General features: G+C 53.9%; 2 protein-coding genes across 16 annotated transcripts in view; both read right to left on the bottom strand.

Moving 5' to 3' along the window:
* Positions 1 to 1715: 1715 nt before the first annotated feature.
* USE1 (unconventional SNARE in the ER 1) lies at positions 1716 to 4523 on the bottom strand. Of its 3 annotated transcripts, XM_081135763.1 has the most exons (8): positions 4378 to 4520; positions 4058 to 4107; positions 3835 to 3913; positions 3582 to 3734; positions 3047 to 3059; positions 2597 to 2624; positions 2154 to 2328; positions 1716 to 1914 (listed from the first exon to the last, which is right to left on the bottom strand). In XM_081135763.1, the coding sequence occupies exons 1-8, from the start codon at positions 4516 to 4518 to the stop codon at positions 1732 to 1734; spliced, it is 822 nt and encodes a 273-aa protein (XP_080991889.1). In that variant the 5' UTR covers positions 4519 to 4520; the 3' UTR covers positions 1716 to 1731. The 3 variants fall into 3 exon arrangements, with proteins under 3 accessions (XP_080991889.1, XP_080991890.1, XP_080991891.1); XM_081135764.1 differs by lacking the exons at positions 2597 to 2624; positions 3047 to 3059 and having other exon boundaries at positions 2154 to 2333; positions 4378 to 4523; XM_081135765.1 differs by lacking the exons at positions 2597 to 2624; positions 3047 to 3059 and having other exon boundaries at positions 2154 to 2310; positions 3529 to 3734.
* Positions 4524 to 5505: 982 nt separating this feature from the next.
* The window catches only part of MYO9B (myosin IXB), a 78298-nt gene continuing 62506 nt past the window's right edge, over positions 5506 to 21297 (bottom strand). For 4 of the 13 annotated variants that reach the window (XM_081137040.1, XM_081137032.1, XM_081137041.1 and 1 more), the window contains 21 exons: positions 20486 to 20635; positions 20236 to 20402; positions 18673 to 19539; positions 17848 to 17920; positions 17564 to 17688; positions 15348 to 15481; positions 14910 to 15100; positions 13229 to 13327; positions 12934 to 13107; positions 12780 to 12821; positions 12525 to 12636; positions 11462 to 11535; positions 10869 to 11061; positions 10627 to 10755; positions 10281 to 10386; positions 9983 to 10114; positions 8820 to 8943; positions 8286 to 8333; positions 7798 to 7941; positions 6987 to 7110; positions 5506 to 6866 (listed from right to left, as the gene is read on the bottom strand). In XM_081137040.1, the coding sequence (XP_080993166.1) occupies positions 6451 to 6866; positions 6987 to 7110; positions 7798 to 7941; positions 8286 to 8333; positions 8820 to 8943; positions 9983 to 10114; positions 10281 to 10386; positions 10627 to 10755; positions 10869 to 11061; positions 11462 to 11535; positions 12525 to 12636; positions 12780 to 12821; positions 12934 to 13107; positions 13229 to 13327; positions 14910 to 15100; positions 15348 to 15481; positions 17564 to 17688; positions 17848 to 17920; positions 18673 to 19539; positions 20236 to 20402; positions 20486 to 20635 (3624 nt within the window). In that variant the 3' untranslated portion in view covers positions 5506 to 6450. Of the gene's footprint in view, positions 6867 to 6974; positions 7115 to 7797; positions 7942 to 8285; positions 8334 to 8819; positions 8944 to 9982; positions 10115 to 10280; positions 10387 to 10626; positions 10756 to 10868; positions 11062 to 11461; positions 11536 to 12524; positions 12637 to 12779; positions 12822 to 12933; positions 13108 to 13228; positions 13328 to 14909; positions 15101 to 15347; positions 15482 to 17563; positions 17689 to 17847; positions 17921 to 18672; positions 19540 to 20235; positions 20403 to 20485; positions 20636 to 21297 lie in introns of all 13 variants that reach the window. The other 9 variants (XM_081137035.1, XM_081137033.1, XM_081137043.1 and 6 more) reach the window with 8 other exon arrangements.

Genomic DNA, 21297 nt, shown 5'->3' with positions numbered 1-21297 from the left:
CACCATTTATCCCCTCTATCCCCTCTTCCACCTCCATCCACCTTAGGAAGCTAAATACTCATTAAGTCCCTTGCTAGTTTAATTCTCTTATTAAAATAGCTTTTTAAAATGGTGATGGAAGGAGCCATTGTGGCTCAGTTGGTTGAGTGTCTTCCCATGCACTAAAAGGTCCCAGGTTCGATTCCTAGTCAGGGTACATGCCCAGGTTGTGGGCTTGATCCCCAATAGGGGTCGTGCAGGAGGCAGCTGATAGATGATGCTTCTCATCAATGTTTCTCTCTCTCAAAATCAATAAAAACATATTAAAAAATAAATGGTGATGGATGGAGAATTGACTTGGGGTGGTAAACACACAATACACTATACAGATGATGTATTATAGAATTGTACCCCTGAAACCTATATAATTTTATTAACCATTGTCATCCCAATAAATTAAATAAAATAGCTTTTGTCTTTCATATAGTCATATCATCTGTAAATATTTTGTTTCTTCTCTCATTTTTCAGTCTCATGTATTTTCTTGTCTAGTGGCATTGATCCAACACTTCCCTGCCCTGCCCAGGCTATAGTCTGATCATTTCAGACAAGAACTGGAGGGCACTAGAGTTGGGCACAATTGTAAATCGCTGGGGGAGGTGGGTGGGCTGTGGGAATCCCCACCTCCTCACTTTGATGGCAGAACTTTCAGTATTTGCCCATTAAATTCACTGCTGCCTTTGGCTTGAGGTTTTTGTTAAATGAGGAAAAAGTCCATCCCTTCCTTATTTTGTATACTCTTTTGTATATTGTTCAGCAACAGAATGAAGTACCATTTCACCTGTTTACTCCGTGGTTTTGTTTTCTGATGCAGTCATGTGGCTATTGACAGGTTCCCTAATGCTGAACTATTCCTGGGTCTCAGGTATGCGCCTCCTTTTTATGGCCTGTTTTTAAAAAGCTGCCACTAGAGCTTCTATAAAGCTCTACCTGGTCGTTTTGCATCCGTGTCCATGGAGTTCCATGTGGGCACCTCCATGTGTATCCCAGTGCCTGCTCATGCTCCCAAGGGTCTGAAACAGACACTGTACACCTGTCACCTGTCCACCCTCCTTTACTGAGCTGCCCTGGTCACCATCCTCACAGGCTTTGCCCTCAAAAGTCTGAACTGGGGGTGGGCAGAGGCCAGGACCCAGTTACCCTGAACTCACTCATGATCCCTTCCAGGGTCCCAACTCCAGTGCCCTCCTGTTCTTGTCTGAAATGATCAGGCTATAGCCTGGACAGGGGAAGGTCTCCACCAACCCTCCTGTTTGCTGAATGACTGTGTGAAGCACCTGCAATGTCCTGGAAGCTTAGGCTGTGCTGAGCACTGTCCCTAAATGATCACCTTCAATCACAAGGAATGGTCCAGCCCTGATGCCCGCTCCCCTCCAGGCATGGCTCCATTTCTTCCCCACCCTCCAGGCCTCATCCTGACTCCACAGGGCTGAAGGCACTGTATTTGGCTCCGACTCTACCAAACTGAGGGCTCCTGGGGCTTCTAGGGGCCCCACCTTGTCTAGGGGGAAATGGGAGGGGGATTGCTGAGTCACTACCCCTGTCCCAAGCCTGATCTTCCCCCACTGCTCATGTAGTCTTTGTGGCTCTTGGGGGCCTCCAAGGGCCTTTCCATCTTGTCCACCCCAAAGGGTACCTCTGGACAGGGGTGGAGGGCAGATAGCAGACAGATGGGGTGCGCAGGCAGGGTCTTTATTTGAGTTTGGGCATGATGCGGATGAAGAGGATCATGCTGATGAAAATGAAGCAGACAATAATAAGCATTGCCCAAAGCAGCCAGTTGACAGATTTCTGTGTGTGCTGCTCCAGCCGTTCTGATTCAGTCTTCAGCTTCTCCAGGTTCTGGTCGGCCATCTTGAGTGAGTGTGACAGGGTCTATGGGTGGGGTGGGGAGAGTATAAAGAGGACTGGGGTTGAGTGTGGACTCTCCTAACTTCCTGGGGCAAGTCAGCACCTCTTGGCCTTTGCTGACGCTGTTTCCTCTGCTGGGAATGCCATTTTTGTCTATTACTAAATTCCTATTTATCAGGCCAAGTCCCAGCTGCAATGCCCCTCTACTGGGAAACCTCTGATGCCCCATGGCAGAAGCTGCAGAGTTCCCATAGTCCTCATACCTGGTTGTCCTTCTTGATGACGCTCTGGGCGGCCAGTGTGTTGGTCTTAAGGCTCCGGGCCAGGCCTAGCATTTCTTCTGCCAGCTTCTCCTGGAGGTTCTGGTGTTGTTGCAGGACAAGGTCTAGCTCAGCTGCTGACTGCTTCTCATCCCCTGGCCTGGGACTTGCCACACCACTGACCTCACACATGAGGACAGGTAGACATAAGACAGGGTGAGGGAGGGGAAGAGACAAACATGTTCCCAGGGAGCCCAGAGGTTATGGCTGCAGCCACCACCCTACTTGGGGCTCAGTTTCCCCTTCTTTGCTTTGGCTTCTGGGTAAAGCATTCCCAGAAGTGCTGTCTGATGGGTGATTTAGACACTCATGGTGGCTCCTCAGTGGTCCAAGATTTGTCCAGCCCTCCTCCCCCCTAGTGCTGCCCAAGGGCTGAGGACACTCACGTTCTCTTTCTCACGTCCAGCTTGGGCTCTGGAAGACGAACAGGCCAAGCAGAGAGGAGAGAATTGGTTCTCTGTGTTCTAGCTTCTTGACCATTACCTGGGATAGGTCTGCTACCCATAGGCTCTTTCCCAACTTGTCTGCTGCCCAGCCGGCTCCTGATCACGCCTCAAAGCTCTAGCTCAAATGCCCTCTTGTCTGGGATGTTTTCCTTACTCCAATGGGGGCTTTCCCAGCCCCAGGTCCCTCCCTCCAGTTTCTTCTGGGGACCACTTCCTCTTTCCTAGCTGCCCCCTCCAGACATGACTTGGTGATGCCCTCGGGGTCACTCCCTGGGCTGTGGCGGACCCTGTGGGAGCCAGATGAAGCACAAGGGATGGGGAACAGCAAGGATAATATGTCATATCCCAGGCAGCTGGAACTTGAGTCCTGTTCTGCTCAGGGGAACTCACCTCCAGCAGAGTCCTGTGGAAAAAAGGGACAGGCAGGAAGTCATCCACCTTGTCATCCCCCAAACCTGTCCTTTCTGCTCTTGGAACTTCTGTACTCTTAGTCAGGGCTCCCGACAAGTCCCACAACCTCTGATCCTTTCCTCATCTATTATCTAGTAATGACAACAACTTGTATTTTGAATGATTTAGCTAATCTATGTAAAGTGCTCAGAAAGGTACCTGTCATCCTATTTTACAGATGAAAAAAATCTTGTGTATATATGGCATGTGGCAAGTGGCAAACCAGGGGCCAAATCTTGCACTGGGCCAACTGTGTGGCTTAAGCAGGTCACTTCTGCCTTGTACCAAACAAATGCCTATTCCTCTATCAAAAGCCTGGCCAGAATGCCCCTCTGTTGCGAACCCTTGTTTTATGGCCTGGGACAGAGCCCCTAGGGTCCCTGTATCTGATAGTATTTGTTGTTCTGGCCACGCTCAGGCACTGAACTCCAGTCCCTGATGGAAGGGTTCCCAAGGACCTGAGAGGGAGTCCTACCATGCCTAGCAGCTCACTCCGCATCTCGCTGGTGTACCGTGCCCGCGACTGCAGATGTACCGTCTTGGTGGCGGGCACCCGCTCCCTGGCTGTGGTTGGCACACGGCCAGGGGCCAGGAACTGGTTGGCTAGTGCCTTCTCTGAGGAGGAGGTCTACAAAAGAGGGAGATGTCACAACAGGAGCGGATCCTGGGGACTCAGGAGAGCCTAATGAGGGCTGAGAAATGTGAGGAAGAGAGGTTCCTGTGCTCACCAGCTTCTCCGCCTGCAGCATCCCCTTCAGAAAGTCAACCTTGCGGGAATATTCATTGATCACCTCACAGGCCGGTTTGCTGGATGGCAAGAGGTAGAAAAAGAAAACCTGCCCGCTGTTTCCAGTTCAGAGAAGGGTCCCAGCAGGGACTGGAGCCTAGAGGACCCCACCAGAACCTGGCCTCTACTCCCCCCACCTCCATAGGAAGCCCTTCTGCACTTACCTCGCTTGGGCTTTCAGGGCCTGCAGCATGTCCTCGAGGGCTCCCACGTACTGGGGAGAAAAGGTGGGTGTCAGCCGGGCACCCCCATTCCTCCCCATCTTGCTCGAAGGGAGCAGAGCCAAAAAAACCGGGAGAGGGCCAAAGCCAACGAAGCGGAGCCAGCTGTGCCCCAGGTACGAGGGCGAGGTAGCCGGTGGACGTGGCGGACCCCACCGAAGGGGCGTGGCCAGAGCGGTTGGTGGGAACCGGCTGTTTGTCTGCTAGTCCCCAGCACCGCCCTACGGGAGTCGAGCTATCAGCAGCAATGCAGGGTCCCCGACCTTTTCTAGACGCCACTCATCCGGGTCTCGCTTCTCTGCTGCCATCGCCTCGCAGCGGCACAGCAGCCGCACCAGGTTCAGCTCCAGCCTCGACGGGGACATGACCGACCAGCGGTACCCCGCCCCTTCCGCCGGCGCCATCTTAAGGGAGGGCGGAAGTGCCTTCACTTGACCTCCTTCCGGGTGGGCGTGTCCCTCTCGTTTGTTGTCCCATATTTTGGGCGGGAGTAATTTGTTTCAAGGAGAGGCCATCCGGTCTGTCCAAACTTATGCGCTATGTGCTTCTAGGTCCCTGACTCTGACTCAACCCTCTGGCCCTTTCTTGGGAAATGGGCAGTGAGACAGCGTCCACTTCAAGCGGAACACAGGTTAATCCTTGGAGCAAGAGATGGGGCTGGGTCACCCTTAAGGCTCAGATCCCCCATGGAAAGGACCCAGGCCCCCCACGGAGCCAAGGCTCCTCTTGCAAGCCCTCCAGGAGCAGACGGGGTGAAGATGGAGGTTTCACATAGATGACCCTGGAATGCAACCTTCGTATCCTCCCAGCCCTCAGGTCACCTGTGTTCTAATCACACCAGTGGGCCTGGTGTCCTCACAGGATACCATGGATGAAACCAAACCTAGGATGGATAAAGGGAGACTCTAGAGGCAGACTCAGTAGATTTTGACTCCCAGACATGCTCCATCACAGCATGTGACTTTGGATAAGCCCCTCAAACTCTCCCACATGTGTAGTCTGGACTGTCTCCCATCTGCCAGACAGTTCCCACAACTGCCCTTATGTTTGCAGCTTGTGAGCTTGCGTGTGGGGAGGTTGCTCCTGGATCTGTTAGGCCCACCAACAATTGCCCCCCACCCTCAGGGTAGATGCCCCTGGCTGGGGCAGGCTGGGTGCTGAAACAGGGTGACAAGAGGCAGCTCCCAGGACAGCAGGCTTCAGGAACTCCCTGCTCCCTCTGGTTTCTGGATTAATATGCATGTACCTCCAGCTGGCCTAACTTCCTCAGGTGATGGACATGTGAAATTCCAACACCAGTGTTTGTTTGGAGGATCAAGCCAGGTCCTTCCAGAAGGCCACAACCCTACTGCCCCATGCTCCTCCAACCCAGAGCAGGTATCACATGCAAACACCTCTCAGGCACTTTTTCTTTATTTCACATGGTTTGTAGGACACTTCTAGTCCCAGACCTGGGGCCATCAGTCCAGGTGTCCAGGGAGTGAGTGGAGCCTGAGAGAGAGGACCCCACTCTGGAGATCCCCAGGCTGTCACTGTAGGGATGTGCAAACTCAGGCCTTGCCCTCCTCGCCTGTGAGCAGTCCTGAGTTCCTGTTCTGCCACATGGGGCAGGCAGTGCCAAGGGCAGCTTCCTCCATTCAGGGAACAGTGGACAGAGTGATGGCCACATTCGAGTCACCCTGGATGTGAGGTCTGTGGTGCCCCAGGTGAAGGCTGCCTCCCACCTCATGTCCTCACTCGAGCCAACAGCCTGCATCACCATGGAAGGTTGCACTGCTCCTTTGAATGCACTTGGGCCAGGTGGCTGCTGGCCAGGCCTGAGGACGAGACCCAGACAGACTGGGGGCAGTCATGTGCCCCACGTGTCCAAATCCTTGGTCCAAGCCGTCCTCACTGTGGGCCTGAGCCTTAAGGTGAGGTGGCCATGTGGGTTTCGCTCTGAAGTCTGTCCAGGTTATAAAGGCGAGGCAGGGCGTTAATATAAAAGTTTGTACGTACACATATAAAAAACAGTTTGGTCTTCTGTTAAGGCTGTTACAGTTTAAAATTATGTAAACCAGGCACAAAGTAACAGTTAACTGTAAAACCGTACAAAAGGGGGATGGGAGAGGCCAAGCTGCCTGCCAGGATTTGGGGCTCTGGGCGGCGTATCTGTGTGAAATTGGGGCTCAGCTCTGGCTGGCCTCTCCCTGCTGGACTCCGCAGTTGGAGCTGGTGCCCACCTCACATTTTCGTGGAGCTTTTCATTCCAGATCCTTCTTGGAGAGCTGAATGCTAGCTCTGGAGCTCTGGCACAGGGCCATCTTCAGATGTTCAGACTCTGGTACTGCGGGCCCTCAGCCATTGGCTTGGCCTGAGGTGGGGGGCAGGCAGTAGGTTGGGGGGTCTGAGTACCTCCGTTTGGTCCCAGGTGGCTGGTCATTCTTGTCCAGGGGCTCCTGAGTGCCCTGCACAGGCAGGTGTGCACCCGGCGTGATATACACAGAGTGCACCTGGTCCGGGCGGCGGGCAGGTGGCTCCCGGCGCCTCACTGGGGTGGCAGTCTCCTGGGTACCTGGTGCCTGGCCAGGAAGGTAGGAGGGCAGGCCAGGTGGGAGCTTGATGTTGGCCGTGGGCATGATGGGGGTCCGCCGGGGGGTCTTCACTCTGACCGTCATGAAGGACGACGGCCTTCGTCTTGGAGGGGCGGCCACCTCAGGGAAGGGACTTGGGGCGGGTGCACTGGGGCAGGGGAGAGCAGGTGCGGGGGGCCCTTTTGAGAGACAGATGGCAGGGTTACTGCAGCTTCAGGGTTGGTAGACAGACCCTTGCCCGGGGGCCTGCCGGGGGTTGGACATGGGAGGAAAAAAGTAGACGCTACCTTAATACTGACCTTCCAAGGTCCCCCGCCCGGCCCGCTCTTCCAATAGACTCTCAGTGCTGGCTGATGTCTCCGAGTCCAGGTTCTCCTCGTCAGAGCCCCGAGGGTCCAGCTCTGGCAGCCGGTAGGTGATATCCTCCCTGGGGATAAGGGGGGGTGACATGTCCAAAGCTGTTCCCATGATGGAAGACCACCCCATGGAAAGTGCCAGGACAGTAGGGGACAGAGCAGGCATCCTGGTCCTAGATGGGACTCCCTGCCCTCATAACCCCTAAATCACACCTGGCCCCAAATGCCCCTGGCCCTGCAAAGCTCACAGGAAGAAGGTGTGAGGCTGCTGAGGGAAGCCAGACAACTGGCCTAATACTGAGCAAGTGAGGAGCTCCTGCCTTAGGACTTTGCATGTATTGTTCCCTTTGCCTGAAGTGCCCTGCTCTGTAAGACTAGGGTGGCCAGGTGCCCTGGGTCACATCCGTTCTCCTGGCACAATTTTTAAGTAGCACCTACTTTCACACTCATATCTCAACTGGACACAAATTGATCAGTCACCCTAGCTAAGGCCACCTTCAAGACAAAGTTTGAACATCACCCTGGTGGCCCCTTCTCTCCCACTGGGCCACCATGGTTTCCTGCGGTAAAGCATGGAATTTAAACAGAGCCCTAGTGGTGTTTTAGGATAGCAGCACTCCATGAGGTAGGTACTGGACAGCAGGACTGGGCCTGTCCTGTTGGCCCTGAAACAGCCAGGTTTCCTATGCATAGCGGAGGGACTGGTGGACGGGGGCTGATGGTGCAGACGAGTGGGAAAGGGAAGGGGGGACACTTGCTTCTCTTCCTTGATGGACTGGATCCGTTCGATGAGGATCTCCTTTTCCCGGTCTTCATCGTGGCTGGCTGCCTCCTCCTCTGGCAGCACCCCCAGCTCCTCTGCGCCACTGCTGCTTCCCCGGGCCGTGGGGCTCTTGTTCTGCAACAGAGAAGCAGCAGGTTTGGCCAGCCCCTCCAGGTGGGTGGAGTCAGTTCTTATGGGTGGAGAGAGGATGGCATGCGCAGCTCCAGGGAGGTTAGTTCTGCTGTGGATGGCTGGGCTTAGTGAGGCTCCTCCAGGGCCACTCTTGGACCAAGTGGCCCAGGCACATCTGGTTAGTTGTCCTCAGCACAGGTGGTCAACAGGCAATAGGCCTCCCCCAGCATGCACTTCGAGGTTAGGACATGCTGGGCCTATCCTACGAGGACCCTGGGTGCAGAGGGGAACCCCAGCATGCACTGCACGGAAGACATGCAGGGTAAGCCCACCAATCGAGTACATACCAGGACCCCCTCATAGGGAGACGAAAACCCCAATTTGAGAGGCCATGGCTGGGGGAAGAGATGAACAGAGGGTGACCACGTGGGACCACGACAAAGACACTAGTTGTGTTATGGTCACTGAGCCACATCTGACTGTGGGGACAGGGACAGAGTCCTCCCATGGAAGCCCAGGACCCGCCCTCTTACACCTCCCCAATCTGGGGCCACTTCTATGGGATCAGTCTCCTATGGGTGGGGCTCAAGTCAGCAAGGACCAGGGCTAGAGAATGAAATACCACCAAGTGAGTGCAGGTCTCCCACTGCCCTGAGGGGGCAGTTGGCAAAGAGACAGGGCAGCGGTCACGGGTTGAGGTAGGAATTGGCCCCTGACCAAGCTGCAAAAGGCCCCTGGCCAGGCTGACTATGGCCAGGAGTGTTCAAAAGGGAAGTGAAGCCTCACCCTGATACCCAAGCCCTGCTCACAGGGCCACTCCCACCCAGGCCATATTTCAACCACACCCTTGCTGAGGACCCCACTACACAGAGTGTGCTCACAGTGTTCTGTCGCAGGAGCGAGAGCCTGCGGAAGGCAATGCTCTCGGCGGCCTCCAGCTGGCTGATTTCCTCCATCTTCACCTTGTACTTCCTCATCTGCTCCTTGATCAGCATCTCCACACACCTGTGGAAAAGGCCCATGGAGAGGTGACTCAGCATCCTTAGGGATGGCTGCCTTGGGGACTTGGTATCCAGGGAGGTACCGGCTGGAGATGGCACCATGGCCAAGGCAGAGACCCATCCAGAGACCAGGAAGGGCCAGTGACATGGCTGTAGCTCCCATCTTGACCCCAGCTGACTGTGTGACTTCAGACGACTCACTCCACATCTCTGAGCCTGAGTTCCCATCTCAACAAGCCTCCTTATGTGAAGGAGAAAGTGTGTACAGAGGGTTGGAGTGAACTGACTCCCTGGTCACCCTGCAGGGTGGGGATTATCTCATTTCACAGAGAAGTATGAAGTGCAGGGAAGCTGGGTGACTGTCCTAAGGACTGCAGGCAGCTGGCCCCAAGGGCTCCAGAACATGCACTCTAACCAGGAACTCATATGCTCCGTAGTCAGGGCCAGCCTAGAATGGTCGGTACAGGAGGGACTCAACCTGGGGTATTCAGTACGGAAGGGACTCAGCCTGGACAGAGAAGAAGTCACAACTCAATTTTCCCATCACAAGCACATAAGAAAGAAAGGAGCAAAGACTGTGCTAGATGAGGCTGAAAGCAAATCTGTCAGGCCAGGCAGGCTCCTCTCCTCACTGCCTGTCACTGTTCATTGTGACAAGCATGGCCTAGGGGCTGTACTGTCAGGCCTTCTTGGTGTATTTGTCTTGTGAAACCACCTACAGTGACAGGTTCTTGTTTTCTCAAGTCACCTAAACTACATCCTCTTAGTGACCGATGTCTGACGTCTTTCTAAGTTCTTTTGAAGAACTTTTGAAGATGGCTCAGGGGAGAAAAGAAACCTGGAGACCAGTGCTTCTGTTTGCTGCTAGCTGTCACTGCTACCAGAGGCGGGGAACACATCTGACTTCACATCTGCTTCTCACCCTGCGATGAAGGCTGAGGTCTTTCCCTCCTTTATAGTTCTTTAGCCTCAAAAGAACTCAGAGGGGTCCCTGGCAGGGCCATCTAGAGCAGGTGTGGGGGTGGGGCTGGACTGGCACTCACGTGGTGATCTTAAGGACATCTTTCATGCTGGTTAACGGGTCTGAGTTGTCAGGGCAGCGCAGGAGGCAGGGTGCGAAGATGATGGCCAGTGCGCTGGGCGACATGCGGTTCACGTCTTCAAGCAGGGCCACCCTGCGCAGCGAGCAGTAGTTAGGGGGCGGCCGGGGGATCTTCCCAGACCCCTCAACATGGGCCCAAGTCCTGGTGCAGAACCAGCAGAGAACACCCGCCCAGGAGTGGGCGGTGAGGGCTCCTGACAGGGACCCCCATCCCACAGAGAGCAGCAGCGGGCACTTGCTTGACCAGGTGGAAGATGAGCCGCTCCAAGGAGTTGTGATTGGCTTCCGGCAGGTGCTCCAGGACGGCGTAGATGGCAGCCAGCTGCTCCTGCTTCTCTGGCAGTTCTAGGAAAGCCAAGGTAATAGCTCCCCATGAGTCCCACCTCGACACACTGTGGGGACAGGAGAGCCTCCCGCCATGTGGTGCAAGAACGCAGGGCCACAGAAGGGTCCTGATCCCACCCCAGGCCTTGGTTTCTCAGCTGTGACTGGGTGGTCCTGCCTCCCTGGCTGGCCACAGCATGCTCATGGCTATGACCCCGACATCAAAGACCTGCCCATCCTTGCCACTGTCACGGGACTCACCCACGGCTCGGAGGAAGTCGCCGTACTGGGCAAAGGTCATGAGGGGTTCAGGCAGCTCCCTTAGCCACTGCTTGAGCACCCCAGTGATGGCGTGGATGGGGAAGTTCTCCAGCTTGACTGTCGAGGGGTCTGAGAGAAGGGTGGGCAGGGCTGGTGAGCATAGCACAGGCAAGAGCCCTGCATGGTGCCCACTTGCCCTGAATACCTACCTGTATGTAGGCCCCACCTGCTGTATCACCCACCTGTCTGCAGTGCTTGCCGGAGCTCCCGCGTGCGGTTGGCGGCGCCTGACTTGCGGTATAGGCCCTCCGTGTACAGGCCATGCATCTCGACGTGTTCCAGAAGCTTCTCTAGTACGATGGGCACCGAGGCCTTATCACTGGTCAAGCTGTCCACACACACGCCAAAGTGGCCTGGCTCGGCACCTGGCTCGCTCTGCAATGCCGGGGATGGGGGTGAAGCCTGGGTTAGTCGTCCTCCCTGGTTGCCCCTCAGGCCTCCTCTGTGGGCTCTGTCCCTTATCCCTCCTTGAAGGCTGCTGACTACACTGGGCTGCATAGAACAGCCTAATGGCTGTTGGGCAGAGGCACACTACGAGGAGCACCCATGGTACTCTCAGAGCAGTAATAAGGACCCCGCTGCCTTCCTCATGGGCACAGTTCGGGGGGATTCCCTCCACCACCCAGAGGAGGGAAAAGCAGGGCCAGGGTCTGAGATGCAACACAAGCCTGGCCCCTGCCTTAGGAACTTAGGCACAGCCAGGTGTGCCTGGTTGGGGGCACCTGACCCTGAACCTAGTGCTGTTCTGGAAAGCTCCTGGACGCGGTGTGCTCACCTTCCTCCCACATGGATAGGAGCAGTAGGTCTGAATCTTGTGCATACACTTCTTGTGGCAGGTCATCTTGCACACTAGGTCATGGTGGGGTGGAGGAAGAGGGTGGTCACAGGCGGAGCATCAGGGACCCTAGGCTCCTGTGGCTGCCTGTCCTAATGGGCGGGGGGCAGGGACCTGCAACTGAATTCTAAACTGGTATCACACAAACCCTTGCCCTGATTTCCAGGCAAGGGGGCTGTGTTGGCAGGTGTTCATAGCTGGTGGTTGTCAGTGGCCTCAGAGTCAGCCTGGCCAGAGAGATAGGAGCAAGGGTTTAGGGGGCCTATGCCTCAGTCCTGCCAGGAGGCAAGCCCTGGGGATTTGGCCTGTGACGGTGGTATGAGCGATGTTGCTTTTGTTTCTGCCAACGACACCAAACCCCAGACTACAGGAATGTTATGCAAGGAAAGAAGAAATCAGCTATGATAAAGAGGAGGTGGCATCTGGGTGTATCCTTATCTCAGCACAGTAATAACTGCTGATGTTTATGGCAGATGTGGGATGAAGAACTGTTCCCCACACATGGCCCAAAGGGAGAGGAGGAAACCCTGTGTTGAAAAGAAAGCCAGGCTTGGCTGATCCTAGGAAAATGTAAGTGCTAGAGGCCTATTAGACCTCACGAGGCTTCCGAGGGCCAAGTGGTCTCCAGTCATGGCTTGGTTACCTCCTGTCCACCTGACCGAGGGACAGCTGGGCCATCCTGGGCTGTGCCTCTCTCTCAGGGTTTGCTGATGGGGAATGACTGGATTCCCCTGGAATATGCAGGAAGGGCCAGCAGCTCAGGCAGTGTGTGACCTGCTCTGGTGGACCTTTGAGTAGGTGAGATGCGGCCGGGGTAGTGTTCTGGAAAGATCCATCCTGTGGCTGGGGTGAAGACCCTGGCACTCAGCAAGGGGTTAGGGGGGTACAGGGGGGTACAGAGGGGGGTCAGGAGGTATAGTGGGTAATCTGGAGATTTGGTGGAGGGATGGGGGCATGGGGGGGTCAGAGGTACAGTGGGGTGCTGGGGCTCTGGGACACTCACCGCTGCAGAATAGGGCCTTGTCCATGAGCCAGATGTAGGAGAGGCACTGCTCGCACGACTGCGGGATGCTCACCTGGTAGCTGGCAAACACGTGCCCATTGTGCTGCTGGACCTGGGAACCGAGGAGGAGGGTACTTAGAAACATCTCAGGGCCAGGGGCTACTCATTCACAACTAGGTTTCTTTAGGACTGGGTGGGAAAATACATGTTCGTCTGTGCGAGTGCACACACTTGCATGTGCACACTCATACTTACAGCGCGTTCCTGCTTCCGTTTCTTCTTCTGAGCTTTGCTCTGCTGTGAGGGAGCACAAAGGCGGGTCTGTGTGGGCTCCTGGAGTAACCCTTTCCCTAGCCGGCCCCCCACACCATGCTGGCACCCTGCCCACACTCAATATGGCACCACCCACCTTGGGCTGCTCAAAATCATTCTTGGAGTGCCCGCGCGTGAACTCGTCCAACAGTGACTGGAAGAGGTTGAGGACCAGGTTGGGGTCCTTCTCGCCGCGCTCGGCTGCCAGGTTGCTCACAACAATCTGGTAGTTCTCCATCAGGTCCTTATAGCCAACGTGGATCTTCCCGTTCTGCAAGGATGAAAGGTGTGACCTCACTGGACAGACTGACTGGGGTTGGGTGGGGCAAGGTGTGTCTTGGGGAAGTCTGGGTGATAGCCAGGCCCCTTCTGGGGTTGGGGGCTACACATACGGGGACAGAGTACATGGTCTTGAGGTTGCTCCTGAACTTCTCTGTGGCCTCAATGAACAAGCTCTCGATGGGCGTCTTCTGGGAACGCAGGTCATTTATCTGTAGAGGTGAAGGGAGGGAGAGATCCACTGACCCTGTGTCCCCTCACACTGAGCATCTGAGTGGCGAACACTCTGATCCGTCCCAAGCTCTTCCCTGGTTCCCCTGAGCTTGCAGGATAAAATCCAGGCCCTCTGGCCAACCCTGGTCTCTCCAGTCCATTTAGCCCAGGTTCAAACTGTTGACATTTGGGGCTGGCTCACTTGGGGGTGGGGAGCAGCACTCCTGGTATCTACCCACAAGATGCCAGTAGCACCCCTCAACTATGATGACTAAAAACACTTGCAGACATTGCAAAGTGTCCCTGGGGGCAAAATCGCCACACTGGCACTTGATGCCCTAGCCAAGCCCCAGGAAAGGCTGCCTCGAATGGCCTGATTATTTCACGATGCATCCACCATTTGCAGGGTCCCTGTCAGCTTGCTGTGCCTCTGAGAAGCTCCCAAATCCAATTCTGTATGCTGTGGAATTGTCCACAGCTGGAGCCATGAACACCATGAGGCCATGGCTTATTCACGTCAGCTGCACAAGTAAGTGCTCAATCAGTATCAGCCATAAGGCCCAGTGCATTTTGTAAAAGCTTACTCTAAATAAAATGAGAAGTTTATGGCCATGGCTAGGCACGACTGGGCCATATCTGAGCCACAGTGAGGCTGGTGGACCTAGAGACAGCCTGGTGGGACATAAGTGTGTCCTGCCCAGAAGGTTATTCTGGATCTCGGTGTTTCTGTCTCCTGTGTGTGTGAGTAAGTGTGGCAACTGCCCCCAGGGTCACTGCAATACAACAGATGAAGTGTCTTCTAACTGAAGATTTCAAACGTCCTGGGCTGGAACCACAGGATAAAATGCATCTGCTGGGTACCCAACTCCCATGTTTGTGTGCATGCACATGTGAGACAGTTCCAGCAAAGGTCACAACCCGTTGCCACAACCCTTGGGACAGGCTCATCCCAGAATCAGACACCTTGGATTGTAACACGGTCCTACACATTGTGTCCAGCCCAGATTGTAACACGGTCCTACACATTGTGTCCAGCCCCTAAGAAGACCCACAGAGATTTTGCAGTGAAATGTAAATAAAGTTGGCCTTCCATATCCGTGGGTTTTGCATCTGTAGATTTAACCAATTCAGAAAACAAAAATAAATCCCAGAACGTTCCAAAGAGCAAAACTTGAATTTGCCACTTGCTGAACACTACACTGAATCTACATCAGTGAAGTGATGTGTAGGATGCTCTGCTGTAGTGTAGATGAAAACAGAAGGGACTTGAACATCCACGGATTTGGGTACCTACAGGAGTCCTGGAACCAATCCCCTTTAGATCCTGAGGGACAACTGTATCTGCATTGACTGAGATGAATGTACATTACAAATAGTCTGGCGTGGGCCCAGGCCAGGTTTTAAAGAAAGCGCCCCTTTCTGTGTGGTATAACTGTGCACCTGGACTTTCTGTTTCCAGCCTGCTAAGGTGGCTCTGAAAACTATTGGGTGGTGACAGCCTGGGGTAGCCCAGATCTGAGCCTGTGCACATACCCCCGCCCTGTGCGTGTCCCCTGCCCCTGTGAACTCTTGCCAGCCTACCTTGTTGAGGAGGAACTCATCCAGGTACTTGAGCTCGTTGGCATTGGTGATTTTGCGGAACACTGACTCCCGCCACTTCTCTGACACCGTGATTCTGCCAATCTTGAGGTTTCGGTTTTTCTTCCCTTTGCCTCCTGTCTCCTTGGTGTGCTTCTCGCCCGTGGTGTGGCGGTGCTGGTGGCCTGATGGGGCTGTTGGGGAGAAGGAATGGCTGGTGAGGGTGGGTTCTGGGGAGGATGATGGTTGGCCTCTTGGGGCATGATCACAAACACAGAGAGCCAGGACCCCTTACTGCTGTAAACTGGGGTCCACAACCTGAATGTGCCTCCAAGGGTGGAAACTAGCCCTGAGGCTTGGGCCCAAGGCCCCACCTGAGGATGGATGTCCTCAGGGGCCCAGTGGATCTGCTGTCTATCCCTGAGGCTTCAGGTGACCAACCTTCCAGATTCTTCTTCATGGTGGCGGCTTCCAGCACAACTTGCCCAGGGACTGAGTTCTCCGTCTCCTCCACACCCTCCAGGCTGTACTTTTTATCCTTTGTCTTATGCAGGAAAAGTCTCTTAAATGTGGACCTGAAGGAGAAAGTAAGGGGTTCTGTTTAAGCCTCAGGAAATGAAAACAGATGTGAGGCCAAAGAAAGGGTCATCTTACCATAAAAAGACATATAACCCTTTTCTTTGTTATCGACGGAACCAGATGTTACTAAAAGGTCAATTTTTGTGAACTGACAGAGGAGTTAGGTGATAAAGCAAGATGCTGACCCCATTTTCATATAAAAAATAAATAAAACCACTCCGTTGTCCTTATGTATTTTTATGGCACAAAGTTAGGGAAAAAAATGAAAAAAATAAACACTAAGTTATGCACTGTGGTTACTGAGTGTGTGGTAAGGTGAATAGTGGCCTCACAGAAGTTGTGTCTATGTGCTAACCCTCAGGGTCTATAAGCATGGTCTTATTTGGGAAAAGGGTCTTTGCAGATGTGATCAAACTGTATGTGTGTGTCTCCCCAAATTCAAATGTTGAAGTTGATGCCTTGTGCCTGTTCTCCAGGGGTGTCACCTCAGAAATCATGACAGCCTGGGCTTCTGACAGGATCAACATGCCTTTGGCTAGAGATTTACTACATCTGTTCTTGGAAGAGGAAAAGAAAAAACAAAAAAAGAAATGACGAGTTCAACTCAAATTCTTCTTTTATGGATATAAAAATGTCCAGCTTGCTACGAGGTCCCCTGGTTTTCAGTCATGCTGACGGTGGTTCTTTGTGTAGGCTGTTCAAGTGTTGTGCCAGCTGACAGGAGGAATGGCTAGGCTCACAGAAGGGTGATCATTTAGAAGAAAGCAACACTAATAATGATCCACACAACTTCCTGAATTTGTATTATATCACAGAAAACCTTATCAATTCAGTAATTCTAGTTAATCTACCAAGATAATGTAATTACATTTAATTTTGTAAGTATACAACAGTGATTTCCTATTTGGGTGTTAGTTTTTCAATAAAGTTTTGATTATGGGAGAAAACCCTCCCCAAAACATGCTGAAGCCTAACCCCCCAATGTGATGGTATTAGGAGGTGGGGCCTTTGGCAGGTGATTCAATTGTGAGGTTAGAGCCCTCATGAACGGGATTAGTGTCCTTATAAGAGACCTAGGGGAGCTTGCCCTGGCTCCTTCTGCCATGCGAGAACAGAGAGAGAAGATGCTGCCTATGAACCAGGAAGCGGGTTCTCACCAGACACCAAATCTGCTTGGTACCCTTGATCTCTGAAGTCTAGCCTCCAGAACAGGGAGAACTAAATGTCTTGCTGTTTAAGCTGCTCAGTCTGTGGTATTCTGTTATAGCAACCTGAATGGACTAAGACACTAAGTGAAAGATCTCAAGATGAGATCATCTGGATTACCCAGATGGGCCCTAAATCCAACGATAAGTGTCCTTATAAGAGACATAAAAAAAGATGACACAGGAGAAGGTCACGTGATGACAGAGGCAGAGACTAAACCAATATGTCCATAAGCCAAGGACACCTAGAGTCCCTAGAAGCTGGGAGAGACAGGAAGGATGCTCCCCTGCCTCTGGAGGAAGTGTGCCCCGTGACACCTGGATTTTGGACTTTTGGCCTCTAGGACGGTGAGGGAATAGGTTTCTGTTGTTTGAAGCCACCCTACTGTTGGATCTTTGCTTTGGTGGTGGGGTTTCCACACAGTGGGCACTCTGCCTCCCACTACAGACTGTTCTTCACCTCCTTCACCTCTTTGGATCAAAGCTTCCCTATTCCGTAGCCCATCCTCTCTGCTCTGGGACGGAATCATCCACAGCACTTGGGCCGGAGATTCTGGGGACAAAGCCTTGGCCTAGATTTTCTATCCAAGGACCCAGGAGGTATTGGAGATAGGGACGGGGCAGCTGGTTCTGAATCCATGAAAAGCCAAATGGAACCCATCTGTCTGGACCCAGAGGTGACACAGATGGGCTCTAGGCTTCAGTGGAATTGTTTCACCCCGATGTTACCAGCACCTGGGCTCTATGAGGGCCTGTTGTCACAGAACTGCTACCAAGCAAGCATCTGGCTCAGTTTTGTAAATGTTGTTGGTTTAGGAGACCAGACCACTCCAAAACTGGAGGCCTGAGCCCACCCCCAAGCCCCATACTCACTTAGAGTCAGCCTGGGGGCCTGGGGACAGCCCTGAGTCTGCACCAGTAGATGCATCGCCCGACTTCTTCTTCTGGACGGCCGCCTTCTTCGTGCTAGGCTCACCATCCACGCTTTCTGACAGAGGCTGTGAGAGAATGGGTCCGGGTAAGCAAAGGCAGGTAGCCTCGTTGGGTCCCTGCATCACTGTGTGCTGTCCACTGACTCCCCTTTTCTCTTAAGCTGCCCTTTGGGGCAGAGGTGAGCCTGGACCCTGAGGGGAGACAGCTGCAGCCTGAAGCTTTACCTGAGTCTTGGCCTGGGCCAGGGCTGGGAGGAGCTTGGAGACGTCACTGGTGGATAACGAAATGCGCCTCTCCCTGCAAGATCACAGAAATGTGGCTTTTATTGACAAGAAGGAATTCAGATATGTTTTTCATTGTTATAACTGGAGGGTAATTTTATTGGCATCTGGTGGGTGGAGACTGGGGATGCTGCTTTGTACCCTGCAGTGCATGGGACGGCCTCACCCAGAGAGGGAGCTAGCCCCAGCTGCCAGCCCTAGCAGAAGCCTCCACTCTTTTTTCCTTCAGCCAAGTGGGCCTCTGGGACGACAGTCTGGTACTTGGAATCCCCGATATTTAAGTTAGGGTCAGGCAGCGCATATCGACAGCTGTGTGTTTCTCCTCCAACACATGAGCAGGTGTAGTCACCCCCATTCACTGATGAGGAAACTGAGGCCCAGGTAGGGTGGGGAGTGGGGCCCTTGACCAGAGGGGCCTGGTCCCTTTAGTCCAGGTGCTTTCTGAGTGAACACAGCTTATATCAGTGGGAAACCCTAGGGTCTGGGGTTCTGTCAGACCCCAGCTAGGCAGCCTCAGGCAGGTGCCTCATCCTTGCTGGACCTGTCTCCCTCCTTCAGGGCCCCATACACCTGGTGTTAGCTCTTGGACACAGAGCTACTCTGTTCTGGGGATATCTGTACCCTACAGTGTACACGGTGGCCCCACCCACAGGACAAGTAGACTCCAGGTACTGTTGTATGCAGCCAGTCCTGCTGCCAGGCCTTTGGCTGTGAGTCCCCTGTCCTGCCTGCCCACTGTGATAGGACAAAGAAGGGTGTAGGGCTTACTCTGTGGGTGTGAGGGAGGTCCCCGTGGCCCGGTGCCGCTCGCTAAGGTCCAGGGACTGGCTCAGCATAGTGCTGGGGCCAGCAGACATCAAGTTCTTGCCCCGCCACAGCTCGACGGCACTGGCCAGCCGCTCAGAGGCAGGATCCCGGTACCGCTGAATCTGGGTGGAGCTTCCAGGGCTCCCGGGCTGGTCCTGTGCCCTTGGGCCACCACTTGGCTTGCTCTCGTCCTCAGGGTTCTCGGGGGTGGTGCCGGGGGCCAGTGTGTTGATCCTGCTGTCCAGAGCCAGGCTGGTGGGCTGTTCCACGCAGTCCTGGGGCACCTGTGGGGTTTCGTTGGGGACATGGCAGACTGGTGTGGCTTGAGGTGGCCCCTCAGGCTGATTTTCAGGGGCAGAGTTCTCCATCTCCGTCCCTGTGTCTGAGAGGGCTTCATCTTCTCTGCTCTCCTTTCTGTCTTGAGGGAGGTGCTCCTCCTGCTCCAGAGAGACCATTGGGGAAGGTTCTCTGAAGGTGTTCTCATCCTTACAAGACTGGATGTGTCTGTTCTGGAGTTCCACGTGCTCTAGTCCTCTCTGCCGCCGAGACTCGCGCTTCTCCCGGCTGCTGGGCACTTTCTCGTGACTTTCAGGGGCGTTTTTCTGGGATGAGAGAACTTTCTCTGGGCTAGGGCTTTCCTTCTCAGGGTGGAAACTCTCTGCAGGGGTCCTGTGGCTCAGCCGCACCTCGGGCTCCAGCGTTAAATGCTCGCTGTCCTCCGACAGTTCTGGGCTGGGCCTACCCGCTGCAGTTTCTTCCCTTGAGGTTTGCAGGGCTTCCCTCTCCTTATCTTCCGCCTTCTGCTTCTCTGCAACCATCTGGCGAAAGCTGGTGCGAGGAGAGTAAAGGGGGTGGATTCAGGAACAAATGTACCTGCTGCCCCCAGAATCCACCCAGGTTGTTGGGGGCCTTTGAGCCATGCTCTGGTGGGACCCCCTTGCAGCTTGCAGGCTGGAGGGCCAGGCTTGGTCTCTGGCTCTCAGAAATGCTTCTGGAAAGGCAGAACCTCCTCGGCTAGGAAAGGGGAGGAATACAGGGGAGTGGCCCTGTCCTCATGGTCATCTCTGCCCTAGGTCTGCCTGGCTAGTTCAGGGGTATCTTCATTAGGTCTGTTGTGGGAGAGGCCTGTTTAGAAACCCCGGAATTCCTCTGGGACCCTTGGTGGACACTCAAGCTCCATGTGTGAGTGTGTTGGAAGGGGAGCCCAGGATGGCCTGAACCCTCCCCCTCTGATTCCAGGTGCTCCACTGACAGGCCTGGGGTGGGCAGGTGCAGGGGTGTCTGGTGGTGACCCAATGCAGATGATGGTGACCTGGGGCTTTGCCATAAGCACAACACACTAGCCCCGGAATGTTTCTCTGGGACTTGTGTACCGAGATGGCTGGATTTCCACCAGTCCCTCCCCAGCCTCCCTGTATTCTGAATGACATTCTGACAGTTCTATGTGTATCTCAGGCAACTTTAGAGTGAGTGAACTTTCTGGCTTCTGGAACATTCTGGGGAGCAGAGCCCTATTCTGCTCACCTCTTGCGCTGTAGGTGCCCCCGGCAGAGGCTCTGCAGGTGGATGATGCTCTGTCTCTGGCGCCGGTAGGCCGCCCGATGCCGGTAGCCCCTCCACATGGCCTGGAGGTATACGGCGGCTTGTGTCCTCTCCAGAGCCCGTCGAACACGGTAGGACCTCCAGCAGGCCTGAGAGCAGGGCAGGTGTTCAGGGGCCACGTGTGAGCCACCCTGTTCACCTCCCATACCTGGGCCCTTTGGCTATGCGATACCTGGATGGTGATGGCCGCCCGCCTCATCTGTAGGAAGTGCCGGCGTTCCAGCACCATCCGGAACCAGCTCTGCAGGAGCAGGATCTTCCGTACAACTTCTCGGTGCAGTGTTTCCTGCAGGGCCTGCCGCTCTGTCTCCTTCAGGAAAACCTGGGGGGGTGAGCACAGGAGGGGTCAGCAAGGCCCCCAGAACCCCTGAGTCTAGGAGGTTTGCACAGCCACCTTGAGAGTGAGTGCTGACTGACCTGGCCAAGGGGAGTGTTTTTTGAAATGTGCTGAGATGCAATCCATGTAACATAAAATTAGCCATTTAAAGAATTTAGCAGCATTTAGAACATTCACAATGTTGTGCAACCATCATCTCTATCTAGTCTAGAACATTTTATCACCCAAAAAGGTGATGAAATGTCCCAGTGAGCAGTCACTCCCCATTCCTCCTCCTGTACACCCTGGCAACTACTAATCTGCTTTCTGTCTTTATGGATTCGCTTATTCTAGATATTTCATCTAAACAGAATCACAAACCATGTGTCCTTTTGTGTCTGGCTTCTTTCACTCAGTGTAATGTTTTCAAGGTTCATCCTTGAATCAGGGCTGAGAAATATTCCACTCTGTGGATGAACAACATTTTGTGAACACTTGGGTTGTTTCTATCTTTTGGCGACTGTGACTAATGCTGCTATGAACATGCATGTACAAATATTTGTTTGAATATCTACCTGTTTTTGGTTCTTTTGGGTCAATATCTAGGAGTGGAATTACTGGGTCACATGTGCTGGGGAACCATGAAGGGATTTTTCACATTAGGTGAA

This window comes from Miniopterus schreibersii (genome assembly GCF_964146895.1).
Source record: "Miniopterus schreibersii genome assembly, chromosome: 4".
Lineage (NCBI taxonomy): Eukaryota > Metazoa > Chordata > Mammalia > Chiroptera > Miniopteridae > Miniopterus > Miniopterus schreibersii.
Note: the sequence above shows the minus strand (reverse complement) of the source record. Positions and strands in the feature narration are given on the sequence as shown.

What these genes read in the sequence shown, in the direction of transcription:
- USE1 (XM_081135763.1), bottom strand. Translation starts at nt 4,518, where the DNA reads ATGGCGCCGGCGGAAGGGGCGGGGTACCGCTGGTCGGTCATGTCCCCG. An exon ending in ATGAGTGGCGTCTAGAAAAG is followed by an intron (nt 4,108 to 4,377) that starts GTCGGGGACCCT and finishes TTTTCTCCCCAG; the next exon opens with TACGTGGGAGCCCTCGAGGA. An exon ending in TGCTGCAGGCGGAGAAGCTG is followed by an intron (nt 3,735 to 3,834) that starts GTGAGCACAGGA and finishes CCTCTTTTGTAG; the next exon opens with ACCTCCTCCTCAGAGAAGGC.